Source organism: Hemiscyllium ocellatum, chromosome 7, assembly GCF_020745735.1.
Source record: "Hemiscyllium ocellatum isolate sHemOce1 chromosome 7, sHemOce1.pat.X.cur, whole genome shotgun sequence".
NCBI lineage: Eukaryota > Metazoa > Chordata > Chondrichthyes > Orectolobiformes > Hemiscylliidae > Hemiscyllium > Hemiscyllium ocellatum.
Genome location: NC_083407.1, coordinates 54,560,324 through 54,581,246, shown reverse-complemented (window position 1 = coordinate 54,581,246; position 20,923 = coordinate 54,560,324). Strand labels below are relative to the sequence as shown.

Below are 20,923 nucleotides of genomic sequence, written 5' to 3'. Positions count from 1 at the left end.
AGATTAGGATATCTGGTCGGCACGGACGAGTTGGACCAAGGGGTCTGTTTCCACGCTGTGCATCTCCATGACTCTGCCATGTGGCAATAAAAGGTATGCTGCAACCAACTGGAATCAAGTTCAAATCCTTAGGAACTCTGATATGTTTACCTGATGCAATTATGCATTTTTTTAAAAATGTAATATTCAGTCATGGAAGTGGGTGTCACTGGGCCAGCATTGATTGCCCACCCCTAATTTCCACTTGAAGGCCAATGTTGAAAGAACCACTTTGCTGTGGATATAGATTCACATGTAGGTTTGACTACGTAAGAATGACAGGTTTCCTTCTCTAAAAGACAGTAGTAAACCAGTTAGGTTTTCACAACAATTGACATTCTAGATTTTCACCAATTTAAATTTCACTATTGACCGTGGTGGGATTTAAATCTATGTCACCAAAGTACTAACCTGTGTCTCTAGATTACTGTCACTAAACCATTGCCTCCCCACTGCACGTACGCTGCAATTCAATATTTGCAGGTTCAATTATATTAACATTCAGACAGTGTTTTATTATGGATTAGTTAACTTAAAAGATTTTAATTTCAAAATAAATTTGATGACCATAAATGTATAAATAAACTACACCTGAATATGTCGCATGGGAAAAAAAAGATAAAGTAATCAATTACGCAAAATGTGCACTTCGCTTCAGAGAAATAAATTTCAGCAGCAGAGCAAACTCTGTATTATTATTAACAAACATAAGAGTATTAAACTAACATTAACACTCAGCAAAAATAAAGGAACATGAGACACCATAGAAACATAGAACATTGCAGTGCAGTACAGGTCCTTTGGCCCTCTATGTTGCACTGACCTGTGAAACCAATCTAAAGCCCATCTAATCTACACTACTCCATGCTTATCTATATGCCTATCCAATGACCATTTAAAGGACCTTAAAGTTGGCAAGTCTACTATTGCTGCAGACAGGATGTTCCACGCCCCTAGCACTCTGAGTAAGAAACTACCTCTGACATCTGTCCTATATCTATCACCCCTCAATCTTAAGTTGTGTACCAACCATCGCCATTTTAGGAAAAATGCTCTCACTGTCCAATCCTATCTAACCCTCTGATTATCTTATATGTCTCAATTAATTCACCCCTCAACTTTCTTCTCTCTAATGAAAACAGCCTCACATCCCTCAGCCTCTCCTCGTTCCCTAAATATCAGGCAACATGCAAGTAAATCTCCTCTGAATTCTTTCCAAAGCTTCCACATCCTTTCTGTAATGCGGTGATCAGAAATGTATGCAATACTCCAAGGGTAGCCATACCAGAGTTTTGTACAGCTGCAGCGTGATCTCATGGTTCTGAAACTCAATCCCTCTACTAATAAAAGCTAACACAATAAAGCTTAACAATCCTATCAACCTGGGTGGCAACCTTCAAGAATCTACGTACATGGACAGAGATCTCTCTGCTCATCAACACTACCAAGAATCTTACCATTAGCCCCAGTACTCTGCATTCCTGATACTCTTCTGCATTAAACTCCATTTGCCACCTCTCAGCCCAGCTCTGCAGCTTATCTATGTCCCTCTGTAACTTACAACATCCTTCGTCACTCTCCACAATTCTACCGACCTTAGTGTCATCTGCAAATTTACTTACCCATCCTTCTATGCCCACATCCAGGTCACTTATAAAAATGATAAACAACAGTGAACCCAAACAAATCCTTGCAGTACATCACTAGTAACTGAACTCCAGGATGAATATTTCCCATCAACCACTACCCTCTGTCTTCTTTCAGCTAGCCAATTTCTGATCCAAACTGTGAAATCACCTTCAATTTCATGCCTCCGTATTTTGTGCAATAGCCTACCATGGGGAACGTTATCAAACGCCTTACTGAAATCCATATACACCACATCAACCGCTTTACCGTCATCCACCTGTTTGGTCACCTTTTCAAAGAACTCTAAGGTTTGTGAGGCATGACCCACCCTTCACAAAATCTTGTTGACTATCCCTAATCAACTTATTCCACTCCAGAGGAATATAAATCCTATCTCTTATAATCCTTTCTAACACTTTACCCACAACCGAAGTAAGGCTCACTGGTCTATAATTTCCAGGGTTGTCTTTTCTCCCCTTCTTAAACAGGGGACTATTTGCTATCGTCCAGTCTTCTGGCACTATTTCTGTAGACAATGACGACATAAAGAGCAAAGCCAAAGGCTCAGCAATCTCGGCTTCCCAGAGAATCTTAGGATAAATCCCATCCAGCCCAGGGGACTTACTTATTTTCACACTTTCCAGAATTGCTAACACCTCCTTATGAACCTCAATCCCATCTAGTCTACTAGCCTGTATTCGAGTATCCTCCTTGACCACATTATCTTTTTCTTGTGTGAATACTGTTGAAATGTATTCATTTAGCGCTTTCTGTATCTCCTCGCACAACTTCCCACTACTATCCTTGATTGGCCCTAATCTTACTCTACTCATTCTTTTATTCCTGATACACCTATAGAAAGCCTTAGGATTTTCCTTGATCCTATCCACCAACAACTTCTCATGTCCCCTCGTGACTCTTCTAAACTCTCTCTTTAGGTCTTTCCTCGCTAACTTCTAACTCTCAAGCATCTTATGAGCCATCACATCTCATCTGAACATAAGCCTTCTTCCTCTTGACCAGAGTTTCAACTTCCTTAGTAAACCATGGCTCCCGCACTCATCAACGTCATTCCTGCCTGACAGTAGTAGCTGGTCCTTGAATAAGCTCCACATGTCAATTGTGCCCATCCTCTGCAGTTTCCTTCCCCATCCTATGCATCCTAAATCTTGCCTAATCGCATCGTAATTGCCTTTTCCCCAGCTACAACTCTTGCCCTGCAATATATATCTATCCCTGCCCACTGCTATTGCAAACATAAACGAATTATGGTCACTATCTCCAAATTGCACACCTACTTCCAAATCTTACACCTGGCTGGGTTCATTACCCAGTACCAAATCTAATGTGACCTCGCCCCTTGTTGGCCTGTCTACATACTGTGTCAGGAAGTCACATTGAACAAAAACTGACCCAACTAAACCACTTGAACTATAGTATTCCCAGTCGATAGTTGGAAAGTTAAAGATGCCATAACAACCACCTTTTCACTATTAACTTATTGAGGATCACCTTTGCTATCCCATCCTCGACATCTCTGGAACTATTCGGAGGCCAATGGAAAACTCCAAATAGGGTGACCTCTCCTTTCCTGTTTCTAATCTCAGCCCATATTACTTCAGTAGACAAGTGCTCAAACGTCCTTTCTGCAACCATAATACTGTCCTTTACTAACAATGTCACACCACGCACTCTTTTACCATTTTCTCTGTTCTTACTCAAACATCTAAATCCCTGAACCTACAATAACCATTCCTGTCCCTGCTCTACCCATGTCTCTGAAATGACCACTGTTGACATAAAGCACTCATAGGTCAGGCTAAGCATGGGTTAGATACAGCCATGATTAAAAAAAACACTATTTCTACTATCATATTCCCAACGCAAAAAAGAAAAACTTTTTCCACTTTGCATTGACGTGAACTTTGCATTTCCAATGTTCAACATTCTTATGGAGCAGCACGTTGGCATAGTGGTTAGCACTGCTGTCTCACAGTACGAGGACTGACGTTTAATTCCACTTTTGGGCAACTGTCTGAATGGGTTTCCTCGAGGCGCTCCAGTTTCCTCCCACAGTCCAAAGATGTGCAGGTTAGGTGGATTAGCCATAGGAAATGCAAGGTTTCAGAGATAGGAGAGCGGGGTGGGTCGCTCTTCGGGGAGTCGGTGTGGACTGAATGACCTGCTTCCACATTGTAGGGATTCTATGTTTCTATGACTCCCAAGTACACTGCCAATGAGTCATAAGCTATGGGCAGATTAATGCCATGGATTTGCAATGATTGCATTTGAAAGTCAGTTGAAATTGGCCAGACTTACTTCCTTTGGGAATTTCTTAAATGAATAGAGAAGTCATCAGCACATACAACAGTTAAACCAAGTCAATCAGTTGAAAATGCTTTATGTTTAACCTAATTCTCCACAAACTGTTTTTTTAAACAGTTACCAGACTTCTGAGGATATTGTTTGATCACAATATGTAATTTTGTGATGATATGAAGTACGTAATATCCCAAAATCATGGTGCTCAAGTCGTTACCAAGCCAGACCATGACAAATTTCCAGCACAAGAAATACCCTAGACAAGCTAACAGAATTTTCTTCTTTACATTGTTGCTTTTTAAGGTCCACCTCTAGAAGACAGTAAGACTATAAGAGTAGAAATTACACCATTTGATCATGGCTGATAGGTTTTTCAACCTCATTTCCCTGCTTTCTCCTTGTAACCTTTGATTCCCTTCGCAATCAAGAACTTATCTGTCTCTGTCTTAAATATATCAACAACCTGGCCGTCACAGCCCTCTGTGGCAATGAATTTCACGGATTCACCACGCTCTGGGTAAAGAAGTTCCTCTTTATCTCTGTTCTAAAAGGTCTTTCCTTTACACTAAGGATGTGCACTCAGGTGCTCGTCTCTTCTGCCGATGGATACATCTTCCCAACATCCAGTGTCCAGGTCATTCAGTATTCTCTAAGTTTCAATCAGATCCCCTGCTCATCCTTCTAAACTCCGTCAAGTATAGTCCCAGAGTCCTTAAGCATTCTTATGTTAAGCCTTTCATTCCAGGGATCATTCTCATGAACCTCCTCTGAACCTGTTCAGCTAATATTTGACATACAAAGTCAGAAGTCACACAACACCAGGTGCCCTTGCAACTGATCTTCAGCTTTCTGACCCACAGACTGCAATCAGGGAAGACAGACAACTGCATCTCTTCCACAATAACACTCAACACTGAACGCCCCCAACCCCAGGATGCATCCTCAGCCTCAAACTGTACTACCCAAAAATGTGTTGCCAAGTTCCGAATGAATGTCATCTACAAGTCTGCTGATGACACCACTGTGCTGGTACAAATGTCTAACAATGACGAGTCAGAATGCAGGAAGGAGAGAGGGCTTGGTGACGTGGTGCAATGAGAACAACCTCCTGCTTAATGCCAGCAAAACTAAAGAATTGATCATTGACTTCAGAAACAAAGGAGAACACACCCCCACTTGCATCAACAGAACTGTGGTTGAGAGGGTGGACGATATCAAGTTCCTTGGAGCAACGATAACCAACAACCTGCCTTGGACTTTCCAGATAGATGTGACGGTTAAGAAGGCATAACACCACCTCTTCTTCCTCAGGTTGCTCAGGAAATTTGGCATGTCCATAAAGACCATCACCGACTTTTACAGAAGCACCACTGAAAGCATACTATCTGGACTCCGAACGCCTGGCCTAACAACTGCTCTGCCCAGGGCCGTAAGAAACTACAGAAGGTTGTAAGCACAGGTCAGGCCATCATGGAAGCTAATCTTCCACTGATGGACTCCATTTACATGGCTCACTGCCACAGAAAGGTTGCCAATATCAAAGACCCATCACACCCAGTAATGACCTCCAACAACCTCTTCTGTCAGACTAAAGATACAGAGGTCTGACCACACCAGCAGGTTCGGGAACAGAGTCTTCCTGGCCATTATTAGACTTATGATTGGATTCCCTAACTTCAAACAGTGCTGATTCTTGCTCATGTTAATTTTGCCTAGCGCACGCCTTGTTTGACTTCACCTGACGAAGGAGCCGCATTCCAAAAGCTTGTGATTTCAAATAAATCTGTTGAACTATAACCTGGTGTTTCGTGACTTCTGACTTTGTCCACCCCAGTCCAACACCAGGACCTCCACATCATTTTGACATAAAGGTAATGGGTGATCCAATTTTTAAACTCTTCGGTAAATACAAAATCCGTCATCCTGTTTCACTCGACAAAGGACATTTCCATAATCCCAAATGTACATGAACCTTCAGGCTTAGCAATCATTTCAGTTATCCATATATATTTCATAACTTTTGAATTCATTTCTTAACCAGAAATAAATCCAGGTCTTTTTCAAAGCAGTTTGCTTCTAACCTAGTTGTTGACCTCGTGGTCAACCCACAATGGGACCACCCCATTATCCAATGCATTTATCTTCATTCTCTTCAAACAGCACCAAACTAAATTCACACTTGCCAACAGAATCAGTTGCCACGAAGTATTCAGTTGCCAGCTCAGAGTGCTCATATACTAACCAGTGATGTAGTGTGCTGTCAATTACTGTCAGTATCAGGACCCCTGCACAAAAGTAACAGCCTGACACACACTGCTTTCCTGTTGTCTCAAAAAACTCTTGGATAGGAACAGTATAATTGATTGCATCATATTGGTTTAAAACAAAAGCTACCCATGTTGCAACATGAAAGGTTCTAAGTGCAAAGACATTTGCTAAGTTTGATTTGAAATTTCTGTATATATCCATTTCACTGTAGAGCTCTTCAAATTCTTCAATTTTTCAAGCTTATTCAATACTTTGCAATTCTCATTAAATTTTTGCATCATTTCAGAATAGTGTACAGCAGTAGGGAGGTTATGTGGAACTTATACAGGACACTGGTTGAGCCTCAGCTTTAGTATCATGTATAGTTTTGAGCACCAAATTTTAGAAAGAATGCAAATTGGAGTAAGTGTGGAACTGGTTTACAAGAATGCAGAAACTTCAATTCTAAAGGTACATTGGAGAATTTGGTACTATTATTCTTGGGCAGCAAAAGACCAAGGGGAGATTTTATACAAGTTTTAAAAATCATGATGGATTTAGACAGACTACATAAGCAGAAACTGTTCCCACTCATAAAGGGTTGAGAACCAGAGGACATAGTTTTAAAGTATTTTGCAAAAGAAGAAAATGTCAGGGGGAAAAGGTTTTTTCACAAAAGTGGTTCAGGTTTGAAATGCACTAGCTGAAAGTGTGATGGGGACAGGTTTAAGTCAGGAATTAAAGAAGACATTACATGATTGTCTTTCATCAATCAACCTGCAGAGACATGAGGGAAAGGCAGGAGTTTGGCACTCAGTCAAAATGCTTTGGGAGATTGGGTGCAGACATGATCGGCAAATAATCTTCTTTTACACTGCATTGCCCCTGACATTTAACAGCGTTACCACCACTGAATCCCCACCACCAACATCCTGGGGGTTTCAACTGACCAGAAACTGAAATGGACAGCTGTATAAATAATGCAGCTAAAACCTGCAGTGAGTAACTCAACTCTTGACTCCTCAAAGCCTATCCACCATTTACAAGGCACAATGCAGGTGTGTGACAGAATATTCCCCAATAGTCTGAATGAATGCAGTTCCACCAATGCACAAGACACTTGATACTTGCCAGGAGAAAACAGCCTGCGAGATTGATACCACACCCATAGCCTCTACCACTGACACTCAGTTGTAGCAGCAGCAGCATATCCCACCTACAAGATATACTGTCTAAACTCAACAAGGCTCCTTAGATAGCACCTTCCAAACCATTGGCACTACTAGCTAGAAAAACAAGAACAGTAAACACATGGGAACATCATTACCACCACCACCTGCAGGTTCCCCTCCAAGCCATTCATCACCCTGACTTGGAAATATATTGCTGTTCATTGAGTGATGCTGGGTCAGAAGCCTGCAAGTCCCACCCTAATGGTATTGGGGCACACCTACAGCAAATACTTTGCAATGATGGAGGGTGAGGTTTATTAATTCAGACTGAATTTTACAAGAAAAGTGATTCTGTGATGTAAGGAACTGTGAGGTTCCTTGAAAGTTTTCATAAAAAAGTTTAATTTGGTCAGGTTGTTGAAGGTTGCTCACAACATTTTAAACGTTGCATGATATTTCACTTATACTCATTCAAATAACATGGTCTGGTCATGCAAATCAGATGCTTCCAAGACAAATTGTTGAATTCTTATCCAATAAATAGAATATTAAAAATGTAACATTAACACATCTAAAGTTAGCTATGATTTCTGGCACCAGTACAATAGCAATATTTCACCAAAAACAGATGGAGTAAAAAAACGATAGAAGTCCCATAAAAACAAATCAATACTTAAATGTGTGCATAAGCAGTTTAATTTTACTGCAGATAATTCAAAATAACTACATGACTAAAAATGGCTACAGGTGGGATGGGGGAATTCAGGACGGCGGCAATCTAACTGGTCTGCTTTGCTGGAGTCCGTACCATCATCCAAGCAAAGTGGTGCTTTCACCCTCCCGTTAGGAGCCATTTTTGAAAAAGATCAGTAATGTAGAGTTCCCAGAATCTCTAAACATTAATTTTAACACTCAGGGAAGATGATGATGATAACAGCTGGAAAGAGATCGTGTAGATGGCAACACGCAGGGAACTTCCCTGCAGCGCCCGTGGCTGCAGTGCCGACTCCCATGGAAGGGTCTTTGAAGTTACCGGAGTAGCTGAACTTGGTCTCAGAGTTTGTCAAACTTCAAAAAAAGTTCGGGTCGGCGCTAGAAGAGTCTCACACTGGACTAGAACTGATCCCTGCCATGCTACAAAAGCACGAGCAGGAGATCCGACATCTAAATCAGTGCGTGGAGTAGGTTAAACAGCATACTGAGGTGTCGGAGACCTTGGTGGGGCGGATCCAGGCCCTGGAAAATCAGGTCCAGGCCTTAATTGATCAGGTCAACAACCTCGAGAATCAAGGTCAAAGATAGAACATTTGCAAAATTGGGCTGCCACAACAAGAGGAAGGTGAGCAACTGGTCAGCTTCCTGGAGCAATGACTCCTGCAGTTCCTGGGACTGGGAGTCAAGTCAGGCCAAGTGCGAGTGGAGCAGGCTTACCGGGTCGCGATGCGCAGGCTCGGGTCGGATCAGCACCCCACCCAGTCCTAGCGCAATTCCAGTGCTACGAAGAGAAACAAATGGTCATAGAAGCCTCCAGAACGCTGGGGAAATACCTACAGGCCCTAATGTATAAGGAGTCGAAAATCATGTTTGTTCAAGACTTTTCTGGGGCTGTGATCAGAAAGAGGAAATCTTATGAAGAAGTAAGGAAGTCATTGAGAGACTTGAACATTCAATATTCTGTCAAGCACCCGATAGCGTTGTGCTTCAACCATGGAGGGTCCATTTATAACTTTGACTCAGCAGTAAAGGCAAAGGATTTTCTAGACACTTTAAAATAGACTGGTTGGGTCAAATATGCATCCTTTGCTCTCTCAGTTGTTTTTTTTATATATATGGCTGGCTGTGTTCCAAAAACATGTGGGTTTTTTTTTCCTTTCTTTCCCTTGCTTGTCGTTTTTGCTAATCCCTGTTATTCCCTTTGTTTTTACTTGGTTTGGGTCGGTCATTTCTTCTATTGATAACAAGTAGGGTTGACAATATAGGCAGGATGGATTAGATGCCCATTTTTAATTTCCATGTGTGTAAGATAAATGTTTTCTTTGTTTTTTGTAATGCTTGGATTTGGGGTACAGCTCTAGTGGGAAGGTGCCATGGAGGTGCTAGTGAGTAGGATGAGTGTCTTCTACGGACAAGGAGGAGGGGGTCTCCAGTTATTGGTCTTGTGCTGATTTTAGGAGTGGTGATTAGAACTTTTGCTTTGGTAGTGTTTGTAATAATATTTTCTAGATTTACAAATCCTCTGCTGTCTCCACTCCATGTACTATGAGTAGGTGTCTTCCTCTCGGGGGTCATGGACCACATTAGACAGTTATGGCTAGTTATTCGTTTAGATGGTACCTGGAACACAAGGAGGAGCCACTCACCGGTCATAAGAAAGGAAGTGCACTCAAATCTCAGAAAGGAGAGGGTTGATATAGTTTTGCTATAAGAAACACACTTGAATGATAATGAGCATGTAAAATTACAATAGGGAGGGTTTGGCAGGGTATTCTTTCTATCTTTTAACTCTAAAAGTAGAGGAAGGGCTATACTAATACAGAAGAACTTTCCATTCCAGTAGATAGATCAAATGACAACAAACATGGGTGGTTTGTTCTCCTCAAAGCTCTAATACATGGGGAGGAGTAAGGCATCTTGAATGGCTACTGCCCCCAGGCAGACTCCCTCAAATTTTTAATTGATGCACTTACTAGTTGATGATTCTTAGTGTGCCCTACACATCATAGAGGGAGACTTCAACCATCCAATGGATCCCGAGGTGGATAGGACGCCATGAGGTCTCTCGGGCATCTCCCCACAATCCAAACAGTTGGTGGACTTGTGTGGGGAGTTAGGGATAGTGGATGTGTGGAGGTGTCTTCAATCTAAGGGTAGGGATTTTTACTTTCAACTCCAACCTGCACAAGTGCACACAAGGATTGATTTTTTTTGTTCCATTGATCTTCCTGGATATGGTACTATCCTATAGGATTGAGAAGATAGCCATTTCAGACCATGTGGCAGTGTATTTGGAGATCAAGTAAAAGGGTAAGGAATAGAAATGCGGTATTGGTGCACGGATCCATTTCTTTTGAAAGACAGCAAGTTTATTGAGTACTTCACAAGAACTTTTTGGGCCATGAATTCAGGTACAGCCAGTAACTGACAGGTGCTCTGGGAAGCTACCAAAGCTTATTTGAGGGGTATAATTATTTCATACTCCGTATACTTGAGGGCTGGCCGAATGCAGCCAAGTCTGCATATTATGACAGACCGTCTGTGACTAAGCTATAATGGGGTTTAGAATGCTCTGAACTCCGTACTCACTCAGACAGTGAAGAAAGGAGTCTCCTTCACGAAGCAGTTTGAGTACAATGATAAGCCAGGTAGATACTTGGCATACCTGGCCAGGAAGAAGGCCAATCTGTCATGTCCATTAGAGAGAGAACTGGTGCTCTCACTCATGAGTCTAAAAATATCAACGCAGCATTTAAGAAATTCTATGCAGAGCTATACTGGTCAGAAGGTTGTGAGGATGGGTTTACGAGGATGGAATCCTTTTTTGAGAACATGGATCTTCCCGGTATTATTGCAGACCAGGCCTCCCTTTTGAATGCCCCTCTAATAACACAAGAGATACAAGAAGTGCTAAGGCAACTTTAAAGTGGCAAAGCACATGGCCCGGATGGATTCCCATGCGAGTTCTATAACGAGTTTATAAATATGTCAACTGAGCCAATGTTGGGTATGTATAATCATTAGTATCTCTCTCCCGCACTCTCTCAGGGAAGCTAATATCTCCCTTATTCTTAAGAGAGGGGAAGATCCATCTCCCTGCTGAATGTAACTTCAAAATCCTGTCAAATACGTTGGCGTCGAGACTGGAGAAGGTACTGCCCTCTATTATAAAGGAGGACCAGACAACTTTCATTAAGGGTTGCAGTTCCTCTAATAACATCAGAAGAGTGTTGAATATGGTATGGGTGTGCCAGCAGAGATCAAGCCCAGGCTTGGTGGTCTCCTTAGATACAGAAAAACTGTTTGACTGGGTGGAGTGGCTTTTTTTATTTTAGAAGTGACTTATATAATGAAAGGAGAGTGGTCAGTCCTAAAAGCTGAAGTCTTGTTTGAGTCAGTTCAGCAGGCTGTGTGGAAAAAGGCTGCTGGACTCTCTCTCCTTCTGCCCTCTCTCTCCTTCTGCCCTTCTAACTTTGACCTGTAAGACTTTGTTTCATTTTTACGTTGTGTTTAAGGGGGTTTTGTTCATTGGGACTGTTGTGTATTTTCGGAACAGCAAATTAAGTCTAGTTTGGATAGACTGAGTTCTGTAGGGGCTCTTTATTCTGTTCTTTGTGTTTCATTGTGTAATTTTGTGAATACACGTTTTGTCAGTTTTAAAACCTGGTAGTCAAGCTAGCTAACTTACTCCAGGTAATAATGTATACGTACTGAAACAAATAGCAAAGTTACAGTCTGGGCTGCCTGCTTAAGGATGTTTTGAGTGGTCTGGCCAGGTCCTTAACAGTTGTGTTTAATTGAGAAATACATCAACTTCATATATCAATCACATCCTTACAGAAGTTACATAAATACAAGCATGCCTGCTGACACTGACCCTCCAACCATAAATTGTGACTGCATGCTCAACACCAATTTTTTTATAATGTGTGAGCAACATAAAGTGAAGTTGTTTCAATTAAATTCAACTTTGAAAGTTTGTTTCCCCAAGGGTTGGTTGGTTTCGTCACTCTTTATTTCAATGGATTTCAGAGATTTTGCTGCTACTGTAGGATTGAGAGAGTCAGCAAGCACAGCTGAAAACTTCTCTTTAACTTGGCATCACATACAATATTTCTGAATTACCACCAAAACATTAGAATTGGACTCTACTCTCATTTGAGTGTGTGAAAACGTAAATATGAGACTAGTATAATCAGAAGCATATTGGTAAATATGAAAAATAGCAAATTAAACATGTGGGAGGTGTACCTGTTGTCTTATCATCTTCAGTTGCTCCTTTTGTTTCCGTTTTTCCTCTGCTGCCATTATTGCTGGAAAGAATATTTGCCCAGTAAATTCAGCAGGTCTGATTAAACGATGCAAAAACTTTAACCATTTTTCGCACAGTAGTTGACAAATCCAATAAACAATTTTGTTTTTGCTACTTACCTTGCTGTTTCCTAGCTTCTTTAGCCTTCTGTGCTAATGCTTGCTTTTCAAGTTTCTGCATCATCTTTAATTCTGCTGCTTTTCTTGCATATGCTAAAGACATGAAAAATTCACTAAGCAATTTGCTTTTAATAAATGAAATGCAAAGCAGCCAATATGTATATGCTCACCTTGAGCTTCCAATTTTCTTAAAAGTTTTGCATCACTGTTCTTTTGGAAATCTGGCCTTGCAATATTTGGTGGCCTGCCTTTGCGACGTCTCATTTTAGATTCATCTCTAACACGCTGCTTTTCGGGATTTGGAGGGCGACCTCTTCGTCCTTCCATTGCCTTTATTTTCGGCATTATTTCCTCATTTTTTAAATGGCACCATTGCATACCCTGAAATAATGTTTGCAGAATTTTTAAAATTAGTCTAAACGCAAATTATTTTTATAAGAAATTGTACTAAAGTTTGTGAGCATCACAGTTAAATGGCTTGTTCACTTTTTTGCAGTATCCTTCAATTTTTTAGTTATCACCTACAAATCAATGATGAGTAGCTCCACAAGCAACATCGTTAGGGGTTACTGTCCCAAAATGAAGCTTAAATCCTGAAACCTGAGAAATCCTCACCCCCATGTTCTTCTAATAATGCTCCTGATTAATTTTAATTTTTGAGATACTTATTTCTACAAAATCAAATCAAAATCCTAATAATTTACTAAGAATTACTTTTATTCAATAAACAACATAATACAGGGCGTTTCATAATTTTATAAAGAAAAATGATACAATTTTATCCAAACTTTCAAATAAACCTGACAAGATTACTGAGTAAATAATTATTTTACACTAAAATTAATATCTAGGAGGTTATGAAAGTTAACATTGCTAGGAATGAAAAGAACCAGTGACGAAACAGTATCATTAAAGAAGGAATTGTGTATGTCTCAGAATTAAACATGAAGCTCAAAGAGCCATGTTGAAAATGCAATTGCTTGATTTGATTAGTGTCTGCTAAAAGTGCGAAGATTAAACAGAAACAAAGAACTTGAGGTCAAACCATATGTTTTAGGATACCCAAAATAACTTTATAGCCAATAAATTAAATTTCTTTGTTATGTCAGCATACAGAGCAACAGGAAGGTGGTGGCGGAGCAATATCATATTACTATGCTACTGGATAAGTAGTCAAGAGGTCTAGACCATCTATCTCTGGGGACTCCACCATCAGGAATAGATCTGGAATCAAATGCTACCACAAAGCCTTTTGAAATAGTTGACAAAGGTTATCAGGCCACTAATGTCCTTCAGCAAATGAAATCTGTCGCACTAACCAAATCCACGCGATTCCAGACTCACAGCAATGCGGTTGACACTTAAGTTCCCTCTGAAATACCCCAATACTGTATACTCAGGTTTTATCCAAGTCTAAAAGGAATGTACAAAAACAGACCACCTGGAATCAAACTGGGCACCAGAAATGACAATGGTAGACTCAGCTTTGTTGGACTTATGTAGTCCTCCTTACTAGTATTTGAAGGCTTGTGCGAAAACTGGGATAGCTGCCTCTCAAAATAATCAAACAACAGTCACATACTGCCTATCAGGTATAATGCAGCGAATACGTGGATCACTATGCATGAGTTCACCATTCCTGATGAAATCCCATTTTCATAAGACCTTTGCGGGAGTAGATTTGTAGGTTTACAAAAATGGTACCTAGCAGGTTTTGAGAAAATTTGTAGCTGGACTGCAAGGTTTAAATTATGAGGAGAGATTATTACAAAATAGACCTGTTTTCTCTAAAATTTGGAAGATTAAGGAGTGATCCACTTGAAGTCATCAAAATACTATCAAGGAAAATTTGCTCGCTGAGCTGGAAGGTTCATTTCCAGACGCTTTGTCATCCAGTGGGTAACATCTTCAGTGGGCCTCCAGGCAAAGCACTACTGGTAATTCCTGCTTCCTATTTATATGTTTAGGTTTTTGGGTTAGTGATGTCACTTCCTGTGCTAATGTCATTTCCTGTTCTCTTCCTCAGGGGATTGTAGATGGGGTCTAACTCAATGTGTTTGTTGATAGAGTTCCGGTTGGAATGCCATGCTTCTAGGAATTCTCGTGATTCTCTCTGTCTGGCTTGTCCTAGGATGGATGTGTTGTCCCAATCGACTGTTCCTAAATTAGGCAGTTTTCTTCAAAAATTTAGAAAATTAAAGGGTGATCTCATCAAAGCCTTAAGATAATGACAAGAACAGGCAGGATAAATATAAGCTATTTTCACTTGTTGGAGATTCTATAACTAGGAAGCATCATCCAAAAATTAGGTTCATACTATTTAAGAGACACAATAGAAATCACTCTTACACACAAATGGTGACAGAGATTTAGAACTCGCTTCCACAAATGGCAGTTTATGTTAGATCAATTGTTAATTTCAAATCTAAAATAGATTTTTTGTTAAGCAAAGATATCTCACTGAAGGTCAGAATAGGCTTGAGGGGCTCAACAGCCGACTTCTGTTTCCATGCATGCCAAAACAGTAGAAATAGCATGCAACAGCGCTACGTATTCACACAACCAACAGATTAGATCTGAGCATGGCAGTCTTGAACGGGTGCAGCGAATTAAGTAACTAGCAGGAAAAGGTAGTTCTTCAAAATGCATTAGTACAAGGGATGAGCCGAAGTATTTGCATCTACTTTCAGCTAGAAGTACTGAGTATATGATCCATTTTGATTAATCCACATGATAACAAGTGATTTAAGGAACTGGATGCTGCAAGGATGCTGGGCCTATATTAGACTTCTCAGAATAGTACTGAAGACTTTGTGGGTGCAGAACCTTGTGTATCCCTAGCCAAGTTGTTCCAGTGAAGCCACAACACTGTTAGCCACTTGGCAATGTGGAAAATTACTCAGCTATGTCTAGTCCTCAAAAAGCAAGACAAATGTAAGCTAGTCAATATCAACCCATCAGAAGTCTCTTAATCACCAGCACTGATAAAATGGTTCATTAATACAGCTATCAAGAGCCACTTGAAAAGAAATAACCTACTCAGAGGTGCTTGAAGAGGGTCTGGCAGGGACACTCCAGTAAACTTCCTAAAAGCCTTGGTCCATAGATGGGACAAAAGAGCTGAATTCCAGGCGTGAAGAGATCTGAATAACCTTGACATCAGGCAGTATCTACCAAGTAAGGTGTTGAGGTGGTCAAGGAAAAACTGGAGTCAAATCAAGCAGAAAGGTAGATGGTTATGAATTTTGGAGGTTAATCATTTCGGTCCAAGGATATCACTGCATAAGTTTCTCCAAGTAGTTTCCTCGGCCCAACCATCTTCAGTTGCATCAATGATGATCTTTCCATCATAAGGTCAAAAGCATGCAGCTTCAGAGGTTTTCTTAATGTTCTGGACCATTCGCAACTCTTCAGATATTGAAGCAACCAAGACCATATGGAACAACATCTGAACGATATCCAACCTTGTCATGATAAGTGGGAAGTAACATTCAAAAGACACATGTGCCAGGTTAGTTCCAACAAGAGAATCCAACCATTTCCATTTGACATTCAATGGCACCACTATCACTGAATTTTCCACTGACATCGTGGAGGGTTACCATTAACCAGAAAGGTGAACAGGATTAGCCACATAAATATTGTGGTTACAAGTACAAGTTAAAGGTTGGGAGTGCCTTGCCTCCTAAATTCTTCAAGTTACAAGTCAGGAATGTGACGATTCTTTCAACTTGCCTGAATGACAGCAGCTTCAACATCAACATCATCCAGGACAAAGCAGCCCTCTTGACTGACACTCCTTCCAGCATTTTCCAATATTCATTTCCTCCCCTACCTGAACAGAGCATGTAGCATCCACAAAATGGAGGAGATCAGTAACTCACCAAGGCTTCTTCAACAGTACCTTTCAAAGGCACAACTTCTACCATTTAAAAAGACAAGACCAGACACATGGGAGAATCACCAGCTGCAAATTCCTCGTAAAGCTACATACGATTCTCACCTGGAGTTATTTTGTCATTCATTTAATGTTGCTGGGTTTAAGTTTCTTCGCCCTGATAGTCATGATAGAGAATTCTCTCACATAGAAAGTGGCTAAGGCCAAAACATTCGATTTTTTCCAGGAAGGAGTTAGATATAGTTCTTATGGCTCAAGGCATCAAAGAATATGGGAACAATGCAGAAAGTATATTGAGTTGGATGATCATAATGAATGGCAGAGTGGGCTTGAAGGGCCGAAGGGGTGACTACTACTACTTTTTATTTTTCTACATGTCAACAAACAGAATACTTGTCTAGATTTGCTTTCTCCCACTATACTTTCTTAAGGCAATGACTAATGACACAAAGTAGTTTGTACTTCATCAAATTCAATTAAATTGCAATTTTAGTACAACAGTTTTACCATGTTATTCCGGACAAAGAGTTTCAGGACTCATAGTGGAACATAATCTGTTCCTTCCAGGTCAGCTCCCTGACCAGGAGTCAAGCAGTACACAACAGCTGAAAAGCTAGGACATTTAGCCAAAAGGTTCTGAGTATAATTGAGTACACTATCCCATTATGATTACCACTGGCAATACATAAATTATAAACTGAAGAAGAGATATTCTTGGTTCCTACGTATCAATCCACCACTATTAAGTGCACTGACCATGAGGTCCAAAGTGGAGATCATTTGAGGTTTATAACTAATGAAATCCAAAGTCACGATCAAAACCAATAGTAATTATCTGTAACTTTAACTAGCATTACCTGAGGTCCATCTCTGGCTTCATAGAAGTCACCAACCTTCATTTTTGAACTGAAGCTAAAATTATCCCTAGTGATGTCCGTTATTCCATTCCTAGTAAGGTACTACAGAAAGAGGACAAATGCAAAGCATATTTTCAAATCAACAGCAAGAGTATTTTTGCCTGACTGGTTAGGTATCGACAATGTATAAAAATACGTACAGTTGTAACTCATGTTACAAGAATATCTCATGAATCAGTGGATGTATTAAATAAAAATGTATTATCCATTAATTGAGATGAGAAGCATTACAAGAACTGAGCATGTGACTTAAAGGAAGATGTTACTGTAAATTCTTAATATACACAATTTTTAATATTCAATAATGGATCTCTCATTGTGAGTGGGTTTTGAAAGTTAAATTAGCTCTACCTACACCCAGGAGAACTCATGGGTGTAGTAGTGTTTGAGTGTGAGAATGCGAGATCCAGCACAAATGCATGTGGCTCAGATAATCTGTAGTTGACCCCTCATGTGGAAAAGAAAACAGTCTAATTGCTATCAGTTTATTTACTTATATTATTTAGTTATTTATGCCTCAAACAGCTGTTTGAAACATGTCAAAATTCAACTTTATAAAACTTTATAACTTTATTTTAGAAAATGTATCAACTCCAAGATAAAGCATGACAATTTGATTGATTAGCTGAATTCTACTGAATAACTCTCATATGTTTTGCACTGGTGGAGAGATTCAATAGGCTGAATGACATACTTCTGCTCCGATGTCTTATGGTGTTACAGCTAATGCAAATAAAAAGCACCAAGATTGATGACAAAGATAAATAAAACGAGAACGAACGTGCAATCAGTAATGTCAGCCATTTATTGTCATTGTCTCTCACAAACAACAGTTCAATTTAAAGACACGATTTAAACTTTACTTGAATAAAACTTTTTGAACCTTCACTCTTTGCCTGTCTATAAAAATCCTGAAGTACAATTAAGTCAAAATAATGGACCTTGAAAAAAAGTACACCTTTTTTAGCTAACGCTATCTGGAAAATTACATGCACAAACCCATGCAACAATTTGGGATAGAGTTATTGTGGGGCAAAAACACTGAAGGATAAATTAGTTTGTATAGCATGACCTTTAATGGTGCTGGAAACTACATTTAAATCTTGAAGTTAATTAGTGCAAAGCCTGTGAAGCTTTCTCAATAGATATCATTGAAAAACACTGACTATCATTGGCCTACAGCACTGCCTTTCCCCAGGAACTGCCATCACTGACATAATGCTGTCAGAAACAGTACTAATCAAATGTACTCTCCTCCATTAAATTTGAGTACAAGCTTTTAACAGGGGTAAAGGCCTTCCAGTAAAAATAAAGGTACTGTAGCACAAAAGGCAATTCAATGTTAATCATAGTTCTGTAATATATATTATTACTTTCCTCTTTTAGCATGGTTTCAAACATTTGGGACAAGAAGAATTTCAGTTATTGAGAAAAAGAAATGGCTTAAATCTTTGAGAAAATATTTTGTGTAATTTATGGGGAAAAGGTAACAGTACTAACTGAGTGGAAGGCCAACATTATCACAATGTTACAATCCTAATTAGACAACTACTTATTGACCTCTCAAATTATTATTACAAGTTAGAGTTTAGTAGAGGGCTTCCAATTATAAATGGTAAATTTTGATATAGGAAATAAACGTTTATGTAAAGGAAACATATGCAGTACAAAAGACTGAATAATACTGGGGCGGCACAGTGGCTAGCACTGCTGCCTCACAGCACCAGGGACTCAGGTTTGATTCCAGCCTTGGTCGACTGTCTGTGTGGAGTCTGCACGTTCTCCCGGTTCTCCAGTTTCCTCCCACAATCAAAAAATGTGCAGGTCAGGTGAATTGGCCATGCTAAATTGCCCATAGTGTTAGGTGTATTAGTTAGAGGAAAATGGGTCTAGGTGGTTTACTCTTCGGAAGGTTGATGTGAACTTGTTGGGCTGAAGGGTCTGTTTCCACACTGTGGGGAATCTAATCTAAAGCAAGTACAAATAAAATTTACAAAGTTCATAGAATTCTATTATTACATAAATACTTGGAAAAGGAGTAGTTAATATAACCTAAAGCTCTTTTTAGATAGGTTTCAGATTCAAAAAGGTTTGGAACAACATCTATTCAGATACAGAAATTACCTTCATTACTTCAGGATACTGACGAAGTTTTTTTCCACAAGGGGCATAATAAATCACCTCTCCCTGAAGGCGGCCACCAACAGTCTTAATTCTGGTCTCTCTCTGCCATCTAATCAACAAAGAAGTCTATTGATTCCAAATGACAATCGATAGAAATCAGATTTTCTGCTATACTTTAACTTCAATGAGTAATTGATACTTGGGAAGTAATATTTAAATACTCGTGGAGACCAGCAAAGCATTCACTGCTAAATTAGTACCTTTATTCGAACACTGCTTCATGAAATATCAAAAATTCTCAAAAAAATGGAAAGCTGCCTAAAAAGATAAATATAAATTTTTTCAAGAATCTTGTGATTGATTTAGTGTCTCAAGATATGAAGGGCTAAATTGGAACTACTTTCTCCTGAGTGGAAAAATGTACAATTTGATGGTCTTAATATTACTTAAGGAATAAGCATAATATTTCCTTGAAATCTGTTAGTCACAATGTCTATCATCAAACAAAACAATTTCTTAATTACCAATCTTGTTCAGGATACAAGTTTTGTGGCTACATTATGACTGCTCCTTCCTCCAGTCTGTGAGATGGCATGTCAATGTGGTTAAACTGGGTCAAAACTCTGGAGGGTATGAACCATTATCACTTTCTTCGAAAACAGAATCAACGTTGACGTATTTGTAAGAAATTTCTATTCAAATCTACCAAATCTTCATTTTCAGTCCAAAGATTAGCTTTAAATAATAGTCCATAATATGTAATTGTCCTTGACATTTTGACATACTTAACTAATCCCAAGATCTCATTACTCCCTGGTCATTCCCACATGACCCTACCATTCTCCTTCCATTCTTATTCTTCAATTACATTTCAACCCACGTGGAAACAACCCAGCCAGGGTGACTTGGTTGTTTGCTTCACTTCACCTTCCCCTGTTATTACAAATGTTAAATTAGGGATAGACTGCACAGTCAGTTTTTTTTTCTCTGAACAATAAATTCAGGTAAACAGAAATAAAGTTTACATATCTCGCAACTATGCACAAATGATTACTTATGTGACCATAACTCTTGGACCTTTCAACAGGTTGTAATACCAAGAGATAGAGTTTAATTCAGATAAATGCGAGGCGCTGCATTTTGGGAAAGCAAATCTTAGCAGGATTTATATTTAACAGTAAGGTCCTAGGGAGTGTTGCTGCACTAAGGGACCTTGGTGTGCAGGTTCATAGCTCCTTAAAAGTGGAGTCGCAGGCAGATGGATAGTGAAGGTGGCATTTGGTATGCTTTCCTTTATTGGTCAGAGTATTGAGTACAGGAGTTGGGAGGTCATGTTGCGGCTATACAGGACATTGGTTAGACCACTGTTTGAATATTGCATGCAATTCTGGTCTCCTTCCTATCGGAAAGATGTTGTGTAACTTGAAAGG

At 39.7% G+C, this 20,923-nt stretch overlaps 1 protein-coding gene across 8 annotated transcripts in view; it reads right to left on the bottom strand.

The window, feature by feature from the left end:
- The window catches only part of baz2ba (bromodomain adjacent to zinc finger domain, 2Ba), a 369,151-nt gene that overhangs the window by 111,745 nt on the left and 236,483 nt on the right, over positions 1 to 20,923 (bottom strand). For 7 of the 8 annotated variants that reach the window (XM_060827214.1, XM_060827207.1, XM_060827211.1 and 4 more), the window contains 5 exons: positions 19,494 to 19,602; positions 17,310 to 17,411; positions 12,725 to 12,935; positions 12,555 to 12,647; positions 12,375 to 12,436 (listed from right to left, as the gene is read on the bottom strand). In XM_060827214.1, the coding sequence (XP_060683197.1) occupies positions 12,375 to 12,436; positions 12,555 to 12,647; positions 12,725 to 12,935; positions 17,310 to 17,411; positions 19,494 to 19,602 (577 nt within the window). The remainder of the gene's footprint in view (positions 1 to 12,374; positions 12,437 to 12,554; positions 12,648 to 12,724; positions 12,936 to 17,309; positions 17,412 to 19,493; positions 19,603 to 20,923) is intronic. The other variant, XM_060827210.1, reaches the window with a different exon arrangement.